The sequence below is a fragment of the Camelus bactrianus genome, chromosome 2 (assembly GCF_048773025.1).
Source record: "Camelus bactrianus isolate YW-2024 breed Bactrian camel chromosome 2, ASM4877302v1, whole genome shotgun sequence".
NCBI lineage: Eukaryota > Metazoa > Chordata > Mammalia > Artiodactyla > Camelidae > Camelus > Camelus bactrianus.
Genome location: NC_133540.1, coordinates 132,736,440 through 132,759,259, shown reverse-complemented (window position 1 = coordinate 132,759,259; position 22,820 = coordinate 132,736,440). Strand labels below are relative to the sequence as shown.

General features: G+C 45.3%; 1 protein-coding gene across 6 annotated transcripts in view; it reads right to left on the bottom strand.

Moving 5' to 3' along the window:
• Positions 1-22,820, bottom strand: part of TBC1D14 (TBC1 domain family member 14) — a 100,146-nt gene that overhangs the window by 37,632 nt on the left and 39,694 nt on the right. For 5 of the 6 annotated variants that reach the window (XR_012501638.1, XM_074350703.1, XM_074350701.1 and 2 more), the window contains exon 3: positions 19,669-19,789. Coding sequence is in view for 5 of the 6 variants with exons in the window: in XM_074350703.1 (XP_074206804.1) it covers positions 19,669-19,789 (121 nt within the window). In the remaining variant the exon portion in view is untranslated. Of the gene's footprint in view, positions 1-4,084; positions 4,243-19,668; positions 19,790-22,820 lie in introns of those variants that run through there. The other variant, XM_045520159.2, reaches the window with a different exon arrangement.

The window sequence follows — 22,820 nt, the reverse complement described above, 5'->3', positions numbered from 1 at the left end:
AGACAGGTCTGGGAGCAAATTCAGAACCACCAAGAACCAGCTGCGACCTCCACCAAAGCATTGGCTTAGAAAACCCCTGCGCCGCATTTCCGCACCTGCAGGAGGGGAACAGCACTACCAGGGAGGGCTGTCTAAGGAGCAGCCGGGGCCTGGGAAGCGGTCAGCGTGGCCCGTGGGCCCAGGATGCGCTCTGCACAGGGTGGCCCTGCTTCCCCCAGACCTGAAACAACTGTGCAAGGCAGAAAAAACACTTTAGGGCCAAACAACCATCAAGGGGCCCTGGGAAGTCTGTCAATTGCACAGATAGGAAAAGGAGGAGCAATCTTAATTAACTGCCTTGATTTGTGATTTAAAGGCAATCAGTCTCTTCAGTTAGAGCTCAGAGGGTCAGGGCCAAGCACTTTCTGAGGGCTTTACACACACCAAGAGGGCTCAACTTCCCCTTTACACCGGCCCTCCCAGGGAGGAGCTGCTATCGTCCCCACTTCCCCACGGCACAGACCACCGGGAAGGCGGAGGCCAGGCTGGGGCTGGAGGAGCCGGACCAGAAGCCAAGCACCCGAGCTCTGCAGCCACACTGCTTGCCGTAGGCTCACTGGAACTCCTGAGCCAGACTAATTCCATCATTCATACTCAAGTCTAAACAAAGCTTTAACTATGACACAAACCTGTAATAGTGAATTAAGTGCAGATGCAGAGCAAATGCTTATGTTTTAATCACATAGAGCACTGCATGATTAAAAAAAAAATTAAAGGAGACCTGGCCTGCCCATACTTGAAATCCCAAGAAAAGCCTTTTCAAAATTGTAAATGGCATTTCAGAACGTGAATGGCACTGGAAACTGTTACAGGTCCTACTCCAGAGGTGTCCTCAAAGAGCTAGCCAGAGGGCTCAGCACGGAGCTCATCTTCTAGACCAGACAAACCGACTTCAGGAACAAGAGAGGACTATTCACTCTAAGGATCCTCTTTTTCCAGGGCAGTGGGGCACAGGTGGATGGTACAGAGATGGATAAGAAGTCTCTGTAAAAACAACTTTCAGCTGTGAATGAATGATCAACACTGGGGTCCGCATGTGATGTGGCAGGAGCTGGGGCTTTGGATCAGAAAGACTTAGTTCTAAGTCTTAGCTCTGATCCGAGGCAAGCCATCTTGCTTCTCTCTCTGCTATAAAACGGGAGGAAGGGCAAAGACTCCCGTGATTATGCGACACGCCGTAACTGCCCATAAAGCGCGAGTCCTTCCTTCCTGGGTGTCAGGCCAGCGGCAGCCCGGTCCTAGCCGCAGTACAACTCATTGTTTTCTCAGGACCCTCCTGGGATCAAGTTTGGAAGTCTCTTGGTTTAAACCAAGTAACACTACCATTCACTGCTGTGCTCACCAGAAGCCCTGCGTGCGGGCTAATCAGTATAAATTGCCCACTCAAGCCTCTGCCGCAGATCCCAACACCCTGCATAACCTCACAGGGAACTTAGAACAGGGCCCTTCCAAGTTCTACTGGCAAATCGGTTTACATGGTCATGACAGCGTTTTTTTTTTTTCAATCAAACAATAAAAAAACAGAGTTTACACAGGAAGGACAGTTTGTCTCAGTTCTATACCTAGTTACAGCTGCGCCTTTACGAGCACTGTCTCAACCTAAATTGTCTAACACTGGGGATGGGAGTGGGGGCTGTGTTAAAAACACTTTGCAAGCCAGTAATTTAGAACAGGTCACAGTCCCTGCCCAGAGTAGTTTATCTCGTATCCTGTTGGGAAGATAAGACCAACAGCAGAGAGAGAGCAACAAACAAACCTACTGAACCCAACCAGGGGCTAAGCTGTGGGGTGTGGGCTTTTGGGAAAAAGCAGTAAGCAAGCAGTAAGCCAGGGCAGCTGAACAGTCTCAGCTCCACCTGAGGGAAAGGACCTCATTTGTGAAGCAGCTGCCTGGGGCCTGGCACTTTAGGAGAACTGCAGACCCCAGCCTTGAAGGGCTCACTTAAGTAGGGGCAGTAAGATGCCAGCAGAGGCCATGAGACCAAGCCAGATAATGAAAAATGCCATGAGAGGGCAAGCCACATGCTGCAGGGGCCCCAGGGACAGGACGCCTAATGGCTAGAGGGAATCACAGAAAGCATCTCATAAAGGGTGCCATCCGAGCAGATAAAGGACAGGGGAGATCTGCGCTGGAACCATGAGGGAGAGGCACCCTGACAGTACAAGTAGCAGCCAAGAGATGACAGTGGGCAGGCCTGTTTGTGGGTTAGCAGGAGCACTTTAAATGGGGAATGATGCTGAGCCAAAACCTTTTTGTCCTAGATTTTATGGTCTCAATAACAAGCCACCCAGCGCTGGTGGGACAAGCCGAGAGCGAGAGCAAGTGGGAGTGGGGGACAGCTAGATTTGGTGCAGAGCCAGAAAGTAAACAGTGTGAGGTGTGATGAGCCCGTGAGACACATCCGATGGCAAGCGCTGTCTCGTGTGCATGATCTGAACAGCGCTAAAGATGAGGATACGGCATCAGATCCTAAATTAAGCGGAAAATCTGCCAGTTAAAATAGAAAAAAAAAGAAGCCTACCTCGACAGACATTTGTTTAAGAGGAAGAGAAAAGATCAAGATGCTCAAACAGTGAAAAGGAAGACTTCCTGGTAAGACGACAAGAGAGGTGTCAGGGCTACGTCCAGAACTGGAAGAGTGCTGTAAGAGATAACTAATTACACCCAAATGTGGCCAGCAACACCCCCTGGCTTCCTGGGAATCTGTGCCAGCGACAAGGTGAAAGGGTCATCAGTGAAAACCTGTGCTTAAGCCTTCGACTCAACAGCATCAAGATTAGCCTGTTAAAATAACCAGAGGGTTTTAGAGGTACGTCTGGAATAAAGCATGGCAGGTCACCACGTGGTACCTATTAAAAGACTGACAGGAATCAATTTGAGTGACAACACAGCAACCACATGGGCCCAGGTTGAGGACCCTGCAGGGGAAGCACTGGGGGCTGGCAGCAGGCCTGGGTCTAACCATCACCTCCAGACCATCAACACCAGCAGCATGACCCTGAGGTCATCCCTTCACCCCTCCAAGCCCGTTTCCTCCTCTATTAAATAAGAATGAGTTAATATAATACACATAGCAGGTGCCCCCCAAAACAACAGGGAGTATTACTGTCACTGTATTACTACAAAACTACTTTTTGCGGTATTTCCCATTAAGAGGGGCACTTAATACGGTTGTGAAGACTGACAGTGAAGTGCCCAGTGTGCAGCTCGTTTCACTTTGTCATTTGTAACAAGCAACTTTTGCGGAGAGAGGGGCGTTGTTCTAGAATCTGGGACGAGATGTGTTTTGTGTGGCCATTTTTAGCAGGGAAGAGAGGCCTGACCAGGTCTGACAAATGCTTGGCCTTCCAAACGACTGCAGCCTTGGGGACCAATGAGGCTGACCTCACAGTAAGAAGGACCCCCAGAATCCCAGGAGGGATCCTCATACTTGAAGTCTTTGCGCTCTCTAGGGTACCGGAAACGCTGGCATTTGGGACAGCAACTCTCAGGAAGCCTTTCTAATTGTCACATTCCTTACAATACACCTAGAACACAAAAGTTAATACGTGTACTGGTGAATGAAATGCACTGAAACTGATCCGTGGGTTTTAATAAGGCTGGTTACTGCTGCAATTTGACCACCTTATTAGGACCTGGGGCAAACAGGGTACAGCCTCATCTCCGTACAAAGGCTTCCCCCGAGGATCTCGGGCAATGAATGCCATTTAGGCCTCTAAGAGGGGTGCCAGGCCTGGCCTGACCTCAATCTGAAGACAGGCTGCAGTCCCGTTTTGGGAGACAGGAATTAGGATGCGCTGGCTCTGTCTCTTCAGTCTCCCACTGTGCCCGTTAAAACTCAACCCTGTCAGGAAATTATATGGAATCACAGACAAAGAATGGCAGGGAGAAGGGCGCATCACCGCGGTACATGCAAGCTTCAGCTCCTTGGAACGGAGGCACGGTACACACACACATGCACACGGCGCACCCACGCAGGGGCCCGCGGGCCGGCGATGGGCGGGTAGGCCCCTCGGAGGGCGCGGGCGGGCCGGCCCCACTCACCATGAACGCCGCGGGGCTCAGAGGCGCGCGGCCGGCGGCTCCATGCCCAGGCGGGCGAGCGGGGCTCCGCGGCGGGACCTCGGGCGGCGGCTCCGGCGGGCGGGGGCGGCAGTCCGCTCAATCGCGCGCAGATGCCGCGCAGCCGATCCGCGACTCCGGTTCGGCGCGTCAGGCCTGGCTCGCCGGGACCCTGGGCAACGGGGCGGGCCCGGGGCGGGGCTGGCGCGCGAACCCGGGCTCCCCACGGCCCCGGGTAGGGGGCGTCCCTCCAGCGCCCGGCGCCCTCAGGACACTGGACAAGCCCCTGCAGGCGCGGAGTCTAGAGATGCGATGCCCAGCCCCGCTCCGAACCGGGCCGGCCTAAATGCGCACACTCAGCATGATGTGCTGCGTTCTCAGCACACACGTTTCATACCTGAAAACGTACGCTCCAAAAACGAGCAGCGAAACACCGAGCACCGTACGCCAAAGCTCTGCTTTGTGAAATTTTTTTTTAAAGAGCATGCATATTAACCAGAAGGAATTACAAGAAAATGTTGACACTGGTAACCTCTGGGGAGTGGGGTGATTATGAGCAATCTTACTCTTCCTTATACTCTACTACGGTTCACGTGTTTTCCACAGTAAGATCAGTCCAATCAAAACGCCAGGGTGCACGCAGAAAACACACAATGGGAGGAATCTGACTAGTGACTGCTTCTAGGAGACTGACTGGGAAGGGGCATTAGAAACTCTACAGGGGGCGATAAAATATTGTCTTGATAAGCATCCATCAAAGCTAATTGGATAGTTTACTTCAGATGAGAGCACGCCACAGTTTGTACATCATATCTCAATGTTTTAAATCTTTAAAATCTGTATAAGGTCAAATTTATTTCAGGCCAGCCATGGGTCCAATGTCCAAGGGCTGAACAAATGGTCTGAGACAACACGGGATTCTCCTGTGATGGAAATTCATCAGTCCCCAGAGGATGAGTACCAGGCTTTCCCCAGCTGATTTTCTAGATAACAGCATTACAAGGTTGCCATCAGAAACTTCTTCACTCAGAAGCCTACAATGTCCAACAAGCTATAATCAAGAAAGCAATAACAAGTGATGTTGAGTATGTGGAGAATCTGGAATTTTCGTAAGTCACTGGTAGTTGCACCCATTTTGGAAAAGAATCTGACAGTTTCTTGCATAGTTTATATACATCTACCACACTCCTAGGAACCTACCCAAGAGAAATGAAAAAAATACGTCCACAAAAAGACTTGCGTGCAAATGTTCACAGCAGCATTATTCATAATAGCCCACACCAAAAACAATCCAAAAACCCATTGAATGAGGGCTGGATAAACAGCATCTACAGAGCGATGAAAAGGGGCACTGATACTCGCTGCCACATGGACACCACATGGGTGAGCCTCAGGAACACTGCTGAACGAAAGATGCCAGACAAAAGATAATATGCAGATTCCATTTATATGAAATTTCTTTACAAAGCAAATCTCTAGAGAGAAAGCAAATTAATGTTTGCCTGGAGCTGGAGGCGGGAGCGGAGAGCCACTGCAAACAGGCATGAGGGAACTTTTTCAAGTGATGAAAATATTCTAAAACTGGATTGCAAAGATAGTTGCATAACTGTACAAGTTTATTAAAAATCATGAACATATACAATGAGTGAACTTTATGGTATAAGGCAAATTTTAAAAAAATAATAGGATTAAAGGGGAGAGGATGATTCTGGCTGTATTAGGGAAAGCCTTGTTAAGAAATATTATTCAAAATGTGGAAATAAGACAAAAGCACAGGGGAGGGGTGTCTTTTCAATTTATCCCTGGGCATTGTTAGCATGCCTGCCTCGGGTGTATGTAATTCTCTAGGAGAATGTGCTGTGCTATTACCACTCGATTAGAGCCCAGAAACTGTTATGTGACATTACCTTGTGGGTTTATGTCCAATGGAAAAGATAACTACAAAGATTATGTTTTCTTATCCCTACGAGTTTGCTTGTTTGTTTACATCTGACCTAGCAACCTTATTTTAATTTTTTTTTTATTTTATGCCCATAAATACCTAGTTCTTCAAATGCCTTTGGAATCAATTTTGCCATCTTAGTGGTTCATTTAACTGACTCACTTAACACAGCTGCTCAATGTGTTAAGTGAATCTTTTACGGTCCTAAGAAAAGGTAAATGTCATGAAAGAATGGTAGAATAACTTCTATTAAGAGAACAAAGGGACAAGTAACTGAGGGCAACGCACAATCCTGACTGGATGCCGGTTCATGAAGAGCAGTGTGGTGCAGTGAGGGAAAGTAGGACATGATCTCGGCATGAACCTGGTCTGTACACCGTCATGGTCAGATGCTATTACGCAACTACTGATAATTTTCTGAAGTGTGATAGCACATTCATGGTTGTGTAGAGAGCTGTATGCTGGTGTATTTATGGGTAAGATGTCATGATATCTGCAGCTTAGTGTCAAATGATTCCATTTTTTAAAACTAGAAAGAGGCACAATAAGAAAGAATGTGGCAACATGTCAACAACTGTTCAGTCTGAGAGGAGCACGTACAGCTGTTCATCATTAAATTACTCTTTGAACCTTTCTGTAGGTCTGACATTCTTCTTCACTAGGGGAATAAACCAGTAAGAAGGCTGGCAATGAATCCTTCAGATCTCATCCCCACAGAAACGCTCCCTGCCCTGCCACGCAGACTACAGCGAGACCCTGTCGGTCTCTCTCCCAGCGTCAGGTTCTGTTTCCTCGCAGCACTTACTCACAGCTTGTAATTACGTGACCCTCTGATTAACACTCATTTCCCTCAAGAGACTGCAGAACCTCTAAGTGTGGGGACTTGCTACAGACTTTTCACCACTGAAGGCGAACAAAGTACACAGCACAGAGGGGACACTCAGCATTTGTGGAATCCATCACTGGTCCATCCTGCTTTCAACCGTCCAAATGAGCACTTAGGTGCTTGGCCCCAGGAATAAAGATGAATAAGGTCCTTGCCCTCGAGTCTCTCCCAGATCAGCAGACAGACAACTACTGCACTACTGGAGTGCTCGGTCCTATGACTGAGAAATCTGAGGTTTCCAAAAGCTGACCGGCCCAAGGGGTTACTGGTGAGTTTCTGAAAATAACTTCTACAGCTGCAAGGGAGTTAGCTCCGGTCTCACAGAGAGGTGGGGTTCTCAGCCGCTTGATGCCCCCCACCAACGACTACTGCCGCACATGCCTTAGCGGCTGGCCCACATGCTCACTGAACTTGAATACGAGAGAGACGTGTTAAGATATCACCAAAACACACTGCTTATCTCTTCTGGCAGGTTGTAACCTGCAAGTTACTTTAACAGTAGTTCTAGCACATATTTTAGAATTGAGTACCACTTACCAAGTTTTAACTATATATTATACCATGCAATGGCAGGTTGACTTTTACTACATTTTGAAACTTAAAGCAAAAAGATAGGTTAACAGAGCCTTTTCTCTACTTTGAGCTGGCATTAGACTTTACCTCCATCTTCGTCCACCTGTAAAGCATTCTTCCTCCTGAAGTTTCTGAGTTAACCAGAGCTCACCCCCAGGCCTCCTGTACCTCCGGCAGCACGCTGGGTTTATCTGCTTATTTGACTAATCTACAACATTGTTGTCTCTACACTTTGAGGTCAAGGAGGAAAGACGGCGTGATTTGATGCAGCGTCCTAACAGACAGGCTGAACCCAGCCTTGCTACAGACCACAGATTTCACAGGAACAAAAGGTTACTGAAGTCAGGACTTCAGGGCCCAGTCTAGGAGACTGGTTAAGGAAATCATGATACAGTTACAGAAAGGCCATGACTTAGTGAGTAAAAATGAGATCATGCAAGAATATTTAATGTTATGGGGAAATGCCTATGTTGTCATAGAGATAAGTATAAAGTCTACAAAGTGGTATGTTTTGAAATTTTGACATTCATTCATCCATTTAACAAATATGTTTTAACAATCCACTGAAGCCAGGTACTCTTCTAGGCCCTGGAGATAAATGTGTCAATGGAAACAAGCTGGAGTTATGCAAACACAAGGCAAGGAATGCCAGCAGCTTCTAGAAGCTGGAAGAGAAAGAACAGATCCTCTCCCGGAGCCTCTAGAAAGACCAGCCCCACCAACACTTTGGTTTTAGCCTGGAAGCCTCATTTCAGGCTCCTGACCTCCAAACTATAGGAGAGTAAGTCATTTTACGCCACCGAGTTTTGTGGTAACTTATTATAGGAGCAACTGGAAACGAATACAGGCACCATCAGCATCAGCTCCCCCACCTCCGTCTCTTCCCAGATACAGCAACTAATGCTCGGGGTAACCTCCCCAGTCAGGTGACAGCTGGTCAGTGGCAGGGCAGGATTTAAACCCAGGCAGCCTGGCTCCAGAGCCTCTTCCTGTCAACTCCCCTGATGTGCTGCCTCTGAACCAAGATTTCAGTTTCCCAAAACAGTGCCCCCTTTCTGGCCCTAAGGCCACATTAGCTATCAGACCCAGGCATAAGACCAAGGAACAAATGTAGCACCTGCCCATTAATTCAGGGGTACCGTGGAGCTTCCGGCGCCAAAGGGAACACTCCACCTGAAGTGATGACACACACCACCAAGATGGTAAGTAACATTCTGAGTTCACCTTAGACAAGTAACTAAAAGGAAGGTTTAGAGGAAACAAAGGAAAGTAAGGTGAATAGCCTTGCTCCCCTCCAGTCTGAGGCTCCCCCAAGTCCCGCGGGGGCGCTTGCTGGGCTTGCCTCCCCGGGAGTGCGGGCCAAGCCCTGCACCGCGCACCACAGCCCCGGACAAGCCGGCCAGCCGGTGCCCGGCGACCCCTGCAAGGCCCAAGAAGTGTCTCCCCTGCCGCGCCCACAGTGCTTAGAGATTAAAAAATACTTTAAAATCTCAGTCTTTCACTGGGAATTAGATCAGTGTGAAAGAGGTTTTCTCTGGCTGTCCGTGTTTTCATACCAACACGTTAAGTTGTGCGGGGAAGGGCAGAGGCCACCTCCCCGGTCCCCCGAGGACGCTGCCTCGATTCAGCTACGTCCGTGAAACGCACCTTTCTGGTTCAGATTGCACAACAGGCCACCCGACTGCAGAGGGGAGCTGCACATTCTGTCACAAATGTACGGCCACGAGTGACACATGTTCAAACGTAACCTGGCTCAGAGAAAGGCCTGTCAGACTCCAACCGGGGAGGGGCTGTGGAGTCTCGGGTGAAGAGCGTCCCTGTTTGCCTCTGCCTACCTCTATCATTTGGGTGTTTTACAGGTATTTTTTCATGAACTATTTTTATAATGGAGAAAACAATTTTTAAACCATTTCAGATGGAGTCCAAGACTGATTTTGCCAACTGCAATTTCCAAAACAAACTGAACATGCTTGCAGCAAAGTTTCTGTTTTGTTTTTTAAAATTCTGTCCACTCATGAGAGAAAAGGTGTAGACATGAGGGGAGACTAGAGCGAGAGAAACCGCTGACCTTCACTGAGCTCCCAGGGGCCACCAACCACTGCCCCCGGACACCTGCGCTCGACCCCGCGGAGCCCTCCTGAGATGGGCATCATCAGAGGAGGAGACCACAGCTCAGAGGGGCAGAGTTGCCAGCCCAAGGCCACACAACTGACTGTGAGCAACAGGACCAAGTCCAGACAAGGGGCTCTTTGACCCCAAAGTCCTTCCCTGGCCCCCTGCCTTCCCAAACCCGAGACCCCTCTGGCCCCAAGTGTCGTTGGAGTCCCAGTAAAGATCTGTGCGTTTCCTGTCTCCAACTCCTCTCTCTTCCTGGGAGTCACATGGGTAAGGCTCAAAGTGGGCTCTGAATGCAGCCCTCTCAGACTAATGGGGAAATGTATCACTTCCACATTAGGAAAAATAAGCAAACCTTAAGCACTATGCACTAGAATTTCAGCTTACATTGAGGCATCTGAGGTAAGAGAGTTAAACTTCTCAGAATAACTTAACTGTTACCACGACAACGGTAGGAGACAATCTATCCATAGAATGAAAACAAAGTTCGAATTTAATGACCACACTGCCATTTCCCTTTCCCCTCTCTTCCAGAAAGGCATCATGTAGAAATTTAATATGTAATCAACCTCCTGCCTCTCTAAACTCCAAAATTAATAGAGATTAGACATTTGTGAGATAATCTCCTAACAGACTCATCCTCAACCCAAAGGTCCTGATCCTGTACAAACAGGCCATCACCTACCACCTTGACAAGCCAAAGCTCCCAGAACAGGCTCAGCTTTCTCCTCTGGATCGCTACCAGCTGTGTAATGTTCCCCTCTTTGCGCCAGCCACTAGGAAGCTCAGCGTCAAATCTGCATGTAGTGTGCCTCTAGGAGTCACATGGGAATCTGTGAGTTGTATTCTGGGGTATCCATTAGGCTCTGGCTTTATCTTGTCCTTTGCCCAAATTCCTCAACATCATTCTGCACACTTTAAGAAAAAAATTTTAAGAGTAGACACGAACACAAAATTCAAAACGTACAGAAGAGTGTTACAGTCAAAGTAGGTCCCCCTTCCCCCAAGTTCACCCCCAAGTAGGTCCCCCTCTCAGAAGCAATTCTATGATTACTAGCTTCGTAAATTGCCTTCCTGATATAGTAACTGCGTTTACAAGCATGTGCATGTATCTTTATGCACGCAGAGCACACTGATACACAAATGGTTATTCAACTTGCTTTTTTAAGGTCTGCATTGTATTCAGGGATTTAACCAATTCTTTACTGCCAGGCATTTAGATGGTCTCCAATCTCTGTAACCAATCTTCTTTGTAATCTCCCAATCTTTCTCAATCAATACCCTTATACAGCCATCATTTTACCTACACACTAATTCATCTGTAGGATAAATTCCTAGAAGTGGAAATGCTGGATCCAAAGTACCCTAACTGACTGAGTCATTCATTAGTTGTCTTGAAGCCGCCACAATCACAATCAAGACAGAGAACAGTGCTGTCGCCCCACCCCCAATCTCATTCACACTCTTCCCTGGTGCACCACTCCTGGCACCGCAGCTTTATCTTTTCAAATATGTCATGTAAATGAAAATCACATGGCAGGTAACTTCTGGGACTGGAGTCCTACAGTCAGATAAGACCCCTGAGATGTGCCCAAGATTGTTAATATTGTGGATTACACTGACTGATTTTTCAAATACTAAACCAGCTTTGCATTCTTGGGATAAGTGCCATGGAGTCATGCGGGGATTTTTTGGTTTTCTTTTTTGTTTTTCAAACGTGTTGCTGAACTCAAGTTGCTAATATTGTGTTGAGGATTTCATGTCTCTTCACAAGGGATACTGGTCTCCAATTTGCTTCTTTGTCCTGTACTTGTCTGGTTTTGGTATCAAGGTAATACTAGTAATAAAACGGTAATAAATGAGCCAGAAAGTATCCCCCCTTTCCTAAAGTTGGTGTTATTTTTCTTTAAATATTTGGTAGAATTCATCAATGAAACCCTCTCTGGGCCTGGAGACTGATTATCTGGAAGGTTTTTACATACAATTTCCATTTCATTAGGAAGTACAGGACAATGTGGGTTATCTACTGCGTCCTGGATGGGTTTTGGTGCTTTGTGATTTTTCAAGGAAATGGACCATCTTTACTAAGTTATCAAATTTCCGTACATGGAGTTATTCATGACATTCACTTATGATCCTTTCCATTTCTGCAGGGTCTGTAGTGGTATCTCCTTTTCATTCCTCTTGTTGGTAATCTGGGTCTTTTTGTCAGTTTTGTTCGAGTCTGATTGATTCTGTTATCATTTCAGCTTTTGGTTTTACTGACTTAATTTTTCTGCTTTCAATTCAGTGAATTCAATTCTGTTCTTATGTGTATTATTTCCTTCCTTTTTCTTGCTTTGGGTTTACCTGCTTCTTTTTCAGTTTCCTAAGGCAGAAAATTAGATTTGAGAACTTCTTTCTTTTCTAATGTGACTGGCTTAATGCTATGAATTTCCCTCTAAGTACTGCATCCCACAAATTTTGATATTGTGTTCTTGTTCAGTTCAAAATATTTTCTCATTTTCCTTGTGACTTCCTAATTGTCCCAAGATTTATTTAGAAGTGGGTAACTTGTTTAATTTCCAAATTTGGGGAGACATTCTTCTTGTCTTTCTGTCACTGCTTTCTAGTGTAATTCCATTGTGGTTAGAGAATATATTTGGTGTAATTTTAATCTTTTCTGATTTATTTTCTTCTCTAATGCAGGTTATGGTCTATCTTGGGGAACATCCATGCGTGCTTGAAAAGAATGTGTGCTGTGCTCTTGCTGAAAGGGAGAGTGTTGTCTAAAAGTCCATTAGCCTGACTCGTTGATGGTCAGTTCTACGCCCGGGCTCATTCTGTCAATACTCATATCAATTACTGTCTAAAGGGCAGGGCTGACACTCCAGCTGTAACAGTGGGCTTGTCCACTTGTTTCAGATCTGTCGGGTTTTGCACCGTGGATTCTGCAGCTCTGTTGCTAGGTACACACACAGTATCACTATGTCTTCATTAGGTAACATCCCACCTTATCCCTGGTAATTTTCTTTGCTCTGCAGTCTACTTTTTCTGATACTAATATATCTCCTCCATCTTCATTTTGATTAGTGTTCTCATGGTAGTGTATCTTTTTCTACCCTTTAATTTTAACTATATATTTTATATTTGAAGTGAATTTCTTTCAGATAGCATATAGTTGGGTCATTATTTTTTAACCTATCCTGACAATCTGTCCGAATTGGGCATTCAGACACACAACTGGTGTTTCAGACCATTTACGTTAAGGTAAATTATTAGTATGTTTCAATTTAGGCCTACCATCTTGTTCTCTGTTTTTCCTTCCTCTATTTCCTCTTTGCTGCCTTGATTTCAGTTTTCTGAACTTTTTTTAGAATTCCATTTTAGTGTATCATGTTTTTTACTCTTTGTGTAGTTCAGTGGTTGATGTGAGATTTACAATATATATTTTTCACAATCTAATTAGAATCAGTTTTTTAGCACTTCAAGTGGAATGCAGAGCTTTGCCATCACATCCTCTACTCCTTTATCTTATTTATTATATACATTACATCTAGGTACACTGAAAACCCCACACAACATTTTACTTCCTGCTTTCAACCAAACGTATTTCACAGCCTCATAAGAGAACAAGGGTCTGCTGTGCTCATCTGGACACTGACCACTTCTGTTCCTCTTCCTTCCTGACGTGTCAAGTTTCCTTCTAGAATAATGTCCCTACTGTCTCGAAAACTTCCTTTAGTGATTTTTTTTTTTTTTTTTACATCTGCTGGCAACAAATTCTCTTAGTCTTCCTTCATCTGAAAAGACCTTTATTTCACATTCACTCCTAAAGAGTATTTTTGCTGGATATGGAATTTGGGGTTGATCGGTCTTTTCTTTCAGCACTTAAAAAACGCTCTTTACTTCCTGCTGGCTTCCACGGTTTCTGATGAGGAAATCACGGTCACCCAAATGGCCACTCCCCAGTAAGTAATGCATTTTCTCTGGCTGCTTCTAGGATTTTCTTCTTTGTCTTTACTTTCAGCAATTTGGTTACAGTGTGTCTGGGCACTGACTTTTTTGGCTTTATTCTGTTTGGAGTTCACTGGGCCCCCTCGCCCACCAAATCTGTAGATTTATGTCAGATTTGGGGCATATTCAGCCATTATTTCTACTGCCCTGCATCAAGCCGGGGGATATTAGAGGAGGAAAACAATGGTAAACTCAATCAATTCAGCAGGATTTTTTTTTTCTGCCGGGGATTCAAAGAACACTGTAACACAGTTCCTGCCATTCAAGAACACAGTGTAGTAGGGGAAAAGGGGGGAGACTGACAGTTGCAAGCAGGATTTCCAATTCTGGTCTTCTTCCCCAATCCACGTGCTACTATTTCCTTTTCAGAATCTCAAATTGCTGCTTCGTGTACTAAGTTCAAGTTTTATCACTGCATTCATTAGGAGAGACAGGTTTGAGCGTGCTTAGTCCTTCTTACTCACAACTGGGACCTGATCTTTTTGTAAGCTGGTTCAAACCCATTTTCCAAAGGCATATGGGGTGATAAAAATGAAGGAATTTATCATTTTTAAATGAAATGGAATTGTTTTAGAATTCACCTATAGGCCAGTCACCTGTACTGACCACCCAGGCTCATCCTTCCCGCTATTTATGATGATTTATGATTTTCCGAGAACCCAGAAGTGAGAATGAGTATCACTGTAAGTTGTCCTGGATTTGCCTTCTTCTGGGATTCTCTCCTTTAACATCTCATTGCTGAGCTGAAATTCCAGAAGGCCATTCAAGACATTCCAGGTTATACAAACCCAAACACATGTACTATCTTTGCTCCCAGGACAATGTGTTTTCAATCCAGGACAATGAAACCTGCAAGCCTGTCCTTTCCTGCAACTATCCTTGCCACAACCAGCAGCTGCCTCAGAGCCCAAACAGGACTTAAACTTTCTCCTTCTCTTTCCTGACAATAGTGCCAATCCCTCACATCTATGTACATAGTGTTATGTCTAAAAAAATCACAAACTCTGTTCTAAAGCATCCCCAAATGTCTGCAGCCCTGACCCCCTCTGACATCTGCTCAGACGACAGAGACTTTTCAAACAGTCTTTTCTTTAAAAAAAATTTTTTTAAGTGCAAAAATTACCAAAAGGAAAAATACCAAAATGCAGACAACAGTTACTTGGGGGCATTAAGACTCCAAGTGTTTTCTTTTTCTTTATTTGCTAATATCTTATACACCTTCCACACATTAATATAAACAAGAAGTAAGTATTACTAATTTATCTACAGGAATCCATTCCCCATTTCCCAATAACTCGAGCAACTGGGGGACCATTAAGCCATAACCACCTCCTGCCTGCCAGGCCATCCCATTAAGACTTCTTTAATAAGATTTTATCCACATGACTTCACTAGAGCAGAGGTTCAAAATTTCCTAGCAAGTCAGTGCTTCTCAAAACTGACCATAGGTCAGATTCATCTACAGAGCTTAAACAAAAACAAAACACCTGTCAGACTGGAAGAGGGGTGTGAGAAAAGAGAAGTGAAGGACGATGCTAAAGTTTTAGACCTAAAAAAAGACGACTATGGCTGTGATTTACCAAAATGGGGATAGCTGCATAGGGAAAGGGTCTCACAGAGTGTGAAAAAGCAAATCAGTTTAGCTCAGTGCTTGTTAAACAGGAAACGCCTGTCAGACGTCCAGGTGGAGCTGTCCCGTAGGCTGGATGCCTGCATCTGGAGTTCAGGGCTGAGGCCTGGCTGGTTGTCATTTAAAGCCAGAGTCCAGCAGAGACTCCCCAGAGGGCAACTACAGACAGAGAATTTCCCAGGAGGCATGCTGGTGTTCACAGGGCTGGGAAGCTAAGGGCACCCAGTAACGGAAACTGAAAAGGAGGAAGCGCGTAGTGACCTGGAGGCCAAGGTAAGAAAGGCTCCCAAGGAGCAGAGGAGAAGTGGACAAGGGCTGGGAAATAACCATTGAACCTGGCAACTGGCAGTCACCTGAAAAACCAGCTTCAGAGAAATGTGCTCAGTGGCACAAAAATGTCTCAGGGTGGCTGTATGTACCCTACTTTTCCACTGCAACATGCACGACAGCTACAGTTATCTATAGCGTTACTGGTTCAAATCTGTCTTTTCCGGGGAAGTTGCAATGAAGGCAGGGGCCAAATAAGTCTTGCCCTTCATTACAATCCTGGGATGCCTCCACTCAGCGGCCCAAATTTGCAGAACCCAGGGGAGGACCATGGTTCCTCTTCATTCACAAGGCAAAGGACTGTACTTCTGAGACAGCATCATCATCAGCGCCCATCTGGCCAGAGCCCTGGTCATACAAGCCTGAGGACAGGAGACCTGAAGGCGCCTGTCTTCAAATCCATGCTCCCCATCCTTATTCTCAAGAGCTCCTCCAGTTCACCAGCAACTGCCAAAATGTATATGTGGTGTACTGTGGGCCCTTTATTTAATTTTCTACAGGCGTAAATGGCTATTTCCCTCCCAATAGCCAACATTCCTTCCTGTGTGGCGGTGGTTGTTAAATCTGAGTGTGCGTTAGAATCGCCTGGAGCATCTGTTATGATACAACTTGTGCATCAGTGCCAGGGTTTGTTTCAGCGTGTCTGGGGGAGGGGCCTGAGAGCGTGTGTGTCTAACAAGCGCCCAGGTGAGGATGTTAGCCTGGGGCCCACAATCTGAGAACTACCGATGATTCCGATAGTTATTCTTGGTCATTTTTGTTTCTCCTAGAAAGAAAATCTCACTGAAAGCACAATGTAAGCTGACAGAAAATTACTTACATTTCAAAATTCTTATGAAATTTGAAAAGATAACTGTAAGTAACATTTCAACATTTACTTAAAAATGGCAGCCAAAAAAGAAGGCCCAAACTGAGAGAATGTGGCCCCACTAGAGTGAAGTCAGATGTGCCCTCGAGCGCCCTGGGCAAACCACATACAGCGCCTCATCCACTTACCGGGTCTATTGATCAATAAACAGTCATGACAGCCACGCCCTGAGTACTCACTCTGGGCCACACACTGTGCTAAGCATTGGGCAAAAATACTCATATTCATTATCTCTTAATTTATAACAATCCAGTGAGTAGGAATCAGAAAGCCCATTTTGCAGATGAGGAAATTGAGAAATCACTGGCCTAAGGTCTTACACTTAAACAAGAAGAGGTGAAGCTGGAAATCACACCCAAGCCTGCAAGTCCAAAGATCTCTGCTGATGTGCGTACTTGGACCCTCGGCTCAACCATGGGCTCCTTGAGGCGTGCCCCCCGAAACCACTTTTGCGTTTCTGGTGCCCAGTACAAGACCTGGCCCCAACATGGCACAGTATTTGTGGAACAAGCAAATGAGGGGCTCTATGTAGGGCTCAGGTCCATTCCCTCCACTGTGTTCCATTACTTGTTCACAGGAGACAATAATAACAGCAACCCCTTTCCAACCCTCATGACATTCAATACTGTTCTGAACCCCTGGTGTATACTCACTCAGTCCTCACCACCTTGCAGGTAGGTGTTATTATTCCCCAAATGTTAAAGAGCAGGAAAATGAAGTTCAGAAAGGTTAAGGAACTTGCCCAAAGTCACAGAGCCAAAACGTAGCAGAGCTGGGACCCAAACCCAGTCAGTCTGACTCCAAAGTCTATGCTTTAAAATCACTATGTGATGCTACTTCTCTCAAGTAATAAAAAACATTTCCAAAGAGAAAAGGAAAAGGAATTGGGGTTTACTAAGTATCTTAATGATGCTTTAGTTCTAGAGTTATTTCACCATTTGGGATCACAAGTCCAGACACTCTGGCCCTAGCGATGGGCTCTCGAAAGTGAGGAGGGAGGCTGTGTGAACTGACACCTGTGACCCCAGCTCAAGCCTGGTGCACAGTACCTCCTCATAGGGGCAGGTCCCTGGCTCTGGACCCCTCTTGGGCCTTGCCAGCTTGGGTGGGGAGGATAGGATGAGAGATGAGAGGTCCAGAGACACACGAGCAAACAGGACTCAGGCAGGACTGGATGACACATGCAGGTACAATTACATCCTTCAGTATTGACGGTTGAAGCCAGATGGTCCTGTTCTTTGCAGTAATGTGTTACCACATAATTAGCTGACCTAGTCACTTCACTTCACAAAACTCCTTTAAGTTCAAGAACATAATCCGTGTTCACCTTAAAAAAAATAGGGTACCACAAAGATAACAAAGAAATTCAAACATGATGCTAGTGACATTAAGAGTCATGGGAAAATCTATTTAGTAAAATGTTTACTTTTCTGAAAAGTGTTGATTTATTTAAAATTTTTATAACAGCTTAGCTTCTGAGTTTCCTAAGAAATTTATAGCTGAGCTCCACATACAAACTCATCATATTTTAACTGTATGCTATTTTAATAAGTCTACACAAAAAGTGATTCAAATTCAAAATGTAACAAACGATAAAAGTGAATTCCAACACTGATTTACTTTGCAAGGATCCTGGGTGCAGACAACTACTATAAGGAACATCAAACAACATTCAAAACATATTTAATCTGCAAAGACATAAAAAATGAAATCTGTGCAAATCCCCCATGTTGTCCGAATCAGAGCCCAGCGTGTACTCAAGGCCTTGCCCCACGCCCTGCACCCCCGTATCTAACATGCTTAATACTCAAAGGGGCTGCAACACTCTGCAACCCCACAACTACCACAGCACTGAGCCAGACCCCACTTTCTTTCACCTGGACTAGTCCAAGAGCCACATTTTTGCCAGGTACACCTCATCACTCCCTACCCAAGCAAAACCCTTTGGGGGCTCCCCAGAGACTTCAGTTAGAGACAGGTTCTGGGCACACTGCATCACATCACAGGCCCCCTCTCACTGCTCTCTGGGCTCACGCTGCACACAGCCCCTTTGCACAGGCCCCCCATCACCTGCCCATCCCTTCCAACAGAGAGGCAGTGGAGCAGGGAGGGCCTTCCGAGCTGCATAAGTCGCTCAGTCTGGGTCTCAGTGCGTCTTTGGTAAAATGAAGACAATAACAGTATCCTCTTCATAAGGCTGCTGTAGGTTTTAAATGAACTAGAAACCCAAATGCTGACTCATTTAACACTAGTACACAGTCATCACTCACTACATGATCCCCACTATTATTAATTCTCTGTCACACCTTTAAACTCAGTCTTCCGGGCTGCCTTGCCCAGCAGGCCCAAAGCGCCCTTTCAACACCTGCGCTGGGATCATTTCCTCACCAGAGGGCTGCTCTGGAGCCTGGGTGCCAAGTCACTCCTTTAACCCCAGGGCCAAGCACGAGGTCTGGCACTTACATGTGTTCACTGAACAATCGTCTGAGGCTTGGAGGGTGAGGCTGCTGGGGGGCAATGTCACAGCACCAGGCAAACAGAAGACTGTGAGGATGGCTGGGACTCAGGGCCGAGCGGAAGGTGCAGGTGGTAACAGTCAGGGCTGCTGAGGCCACAGACACCCCCTGGCCTTGCTGTGTCTGTGCTGAGCCCCCTCCCTGACAAGACGCGCACAGGCCTCCAGCGGCTGGCATCACTGCCTCCACGGGGAGCAAAGTAGCCCAGTGGTGATGAGATAACACAGGCCTGGCCTGGCCCTGAGCCCCGTCCTCTCCCCCCGAGACATGTGGGCAGCTTCGGCCAGCAAAGGGAAGCCTGGGTATCAATGGCCCTAGCCATCCTGGTCCCAGGCAGCCCTGGAAGGATTAAGTCCCAAGAAACTCATGGGATCAGAGAGGGAGAATTCTTTAATGTCACACACAATTAATAAAAATTTGATGATAAACACATTTGCAACTCTTAACCAAAAAAAAAAACTGATTAAATTCAATTTATAAATATCTAAAGCCCAGCTCTTCTGGACTGAGCTTTCCTATGTGCATGTTACAAGTTATAAGAAATGAAAAAAGTTCCAATCATCCACATTCTGAAGACAGATTTAAATTTTAAGTACTTAGTATGCAAGTTAAAATAAAGTTTTCCAGTTTCAAAGCCTCAGTAACGGTCATTTTTGCACAGTTCATAAATATATGCTCTACAGCATATTTCTGTGTTTTTGTATCTTGCATACCTTTTGTATTTTCTTTGAATCTTTCTGAGCGTTCTCTCGGAGTGGTGCTTTTCCAAATAACTTCCATCCCAAGTCATTGTGTTTGTCAAGTCTTGCATTTTGTTTTCTAGCAAGCAAATTCCTATAGGAAGAAAATAAAGGGTTAGGGAATTTCTGGGCATTCACAGAAACCCTAGGACAGCCAAATCACTCTCTAACGAAAACAAGTAGACTTCCCTTTGAGAGAACAATGTAATGAGCCACAGACTTTAACTCTTCAGCTCTGGTTTTCACGTAGACACAGAATTAAAAGCAGGTGAACAGACCTTGAATCACAATAAGTAAGCTTTTTGTTACTCAATGATTTCATGTACAAATTCTGTAATTTAGAGTAAGGAAGTGTCTTCTAGCATAGCAAAGTATATCTGAAAAAGTGAGCTTTTAAGTCAGAACAAACTGAATTGAAACCCTGTCTCAATCATTTTCTAGCTGTGTGACTCTGACCAGTATATTAACCTCTCTGAGGCTCGGTTTCCCTATGTTTAACAAGGATGATTATACAAATTAAAATTACAGGTACACAATCAGTGCTTAAAGGATAACGGTTGCTTTAGCACTTAACCTCCAGCTTAGTTCAAATTATCTACAAGGTAAATCTATATTATTAATGTATCACAGAAACTCTATGTAAAAAGGAAGCCACAAGGCCTTCTCTCCCAACAACATGTAAAGAAACGTCCCAAATAACAGTAATAAGTCCCAAGTGGCACTACAAATAAACTATGTTTTGGAATGCATTGTATTGGTACATTCATTAAACACAAAAGGTTTCTTGGAGGAGGGTATAGCTCGGCGGTAGAATGGGTGCTTAGCATGCACAAGGTCCTGGGTTCAATCCCCAGTACCTCCATTTAAAAAATAAATTAACAAATAAACCCAATTACCTCCCCTGCTAAAAAAAAAAAACCAACGAAAGGAAAAAAAAAAAAAGGTTTCTAGGGCTCACTGAAAAGTGTAAGATGAGCATGAAGCGTCTTGTGTGCTAGAGAGAAAGTGCTCAAAGTAATACGGGGACAAGCAGCCAGATGGAAAGGGCTCTCCCTGGCTAAATCTGAAACAATGCAATCATCAAAATAAGTAATCAGAACAGGGGATTATAACCATTAAGTAAGACAGAAATCCATGAGCCCAAATGGATGTGGATAAAAACAAATTCACAAAAGAGGGAGGAAGGAAAACTCTTAGAATACACCCTAGTAAGAAAGACTGATGGAGTTAGGAATTAATAAAGCACGTGGGGGAAAGGTAGATGAAGAAAACGATTTTTGCATAGTTTGAAAGTCTCTCCCACAAGTTTCTCGTTAATTCCAAAGGCAAAAAACAGATGACATTACAGTGGAGAAACCTCCCTAGCCAAGCAATCAGAGCTGGCATCCGCAGTGTCAGGTCGGACAGCACGTGTGGCCTGCTCTGAGGCTGGGAACCACAAACCATGTCCATAGTGTTACCAAAAATGCATCGCCAAATCTAACCCTGAGGAAACACAGACACACCCAGTCTGGGGGATAGCCTATGAAACAATGACTCTGACTCTAAAAATGTCAGTGACACAGGTGGACAAAAAAATGTTGCCTGCCATTCCGGTAAACAAGGAATGCTGCCACCACCTCTCAGCCACTGCAGCCAACCCGACAGTGCGCCCTGAGGGCACTCAGGATGGAAGAAACCGGGATACTGGCCCTAGATTCCTATTAAAGGAATAATTTCAATCTAACAAGACTCCTGAGTCTTGCCATACATAGAGAAGAACGAAAACCATTAACTTGAGATGTCTGAGTTTTTGTGATTAGCAGTAGTCTTTTGATGTTCAACTACATAGGTTTTTTTTTCCATTTTGATTTTCTTTTTCAGCAAAAACTCCTACATATCCTGGCTCCTCCCTTATCTCTTTGGAACAGTCCCTCAGAGCTATCCAGAGGCTGCCTTCCTGGGCTACGGTCCTAAGTAATGTCCTCTAGTAAAACATAATTCTCAACTTCTAGGTTGTGCTTTTTTTTTCCCCCAGTGGACAAAGAAAGGTGAAGAATTTTCCAGATTAAAAAGAGACTAAAGAGACCTAGTGATTAAATGCAATGGGTGGATCTTGTATCACATCCCGGACCACGGGGGGAAAAGGTATAAAGACCAGACTGTTGGACCAACTGATGCAATTTGAACATAGACGGTGGTGTAGAACAGCATTGGGTTAGTATCAAGTTTCCTGAGCTTGATAACAACAGAATGCTCTTGTTCTTGGGAAATATACTGATATTTTTAGGAGAAAGGGGCATCATAGCTCCAAGTGATTCTTCTAATGCTTCCAAAAAATTCTTATACACTTATACAGAATATACACCACACTCAGAATGAATAAAGCAAATGGAGTAAAATGTCAAAAGCTAGTGAATCTGGGTAAAGGTTATATGGGAGTTCCTCACATTTTCCTTGCAGTGTCTCATTAAGTTTGAAATTATTTCAAAATAAAATTATAAAAACTTTCAAAAAAGGTTTCTTGGTATTCGTCCTTGCTTGTCTGTTGTGGTTATAACGGAATCCATTTCAGAAGTGGTTCCATGCCCCAAGGCAATTTCTACTTACATTTGTAAGAAGTGAATTTTGAGGTGTCCCCAGGCCCAACCTGTTTAGCATCCAAGATTTGGCCAGTGGTCAAAGACTAATGCAATTAAAACCGGGCTAAAACCTCGGGCACCCAGAAGGATTCTAAGAACTTGGGCACGCAGAACTTGCGTTCACTAATGGTTCACATTTTGCTAAAGAGGAGGTGCCTCTGAGGAACCAAACTGGGTGCAAGGGACAAAAGGTGAGGAAACCAAATGCACCTAAGGAGGGGAGGGGCCAGGAATGAGGGGGACACCTCCCAAAGAACCCTGGCCTTACTCTGGGGGTCGGGAGTTGCTGAGGGGTTAGAGGGGTAGCAGTAGAGAACCACACAGAAGCCACCAGGTGTGGGGAAACTCAGAAGTCTGGGCGCCTGAGCGTAAACGGTGGTGCTGTCTCTGAGCTGGGGCCAGCAGGAGGTGAACCAAGAGGAACAGAAACCTTGGTGTCTCCGTCCACTGCTAAGGCTTCGTAATTTCATACAAATGTAGTGCAGACAAAGTTTATCAAAAACC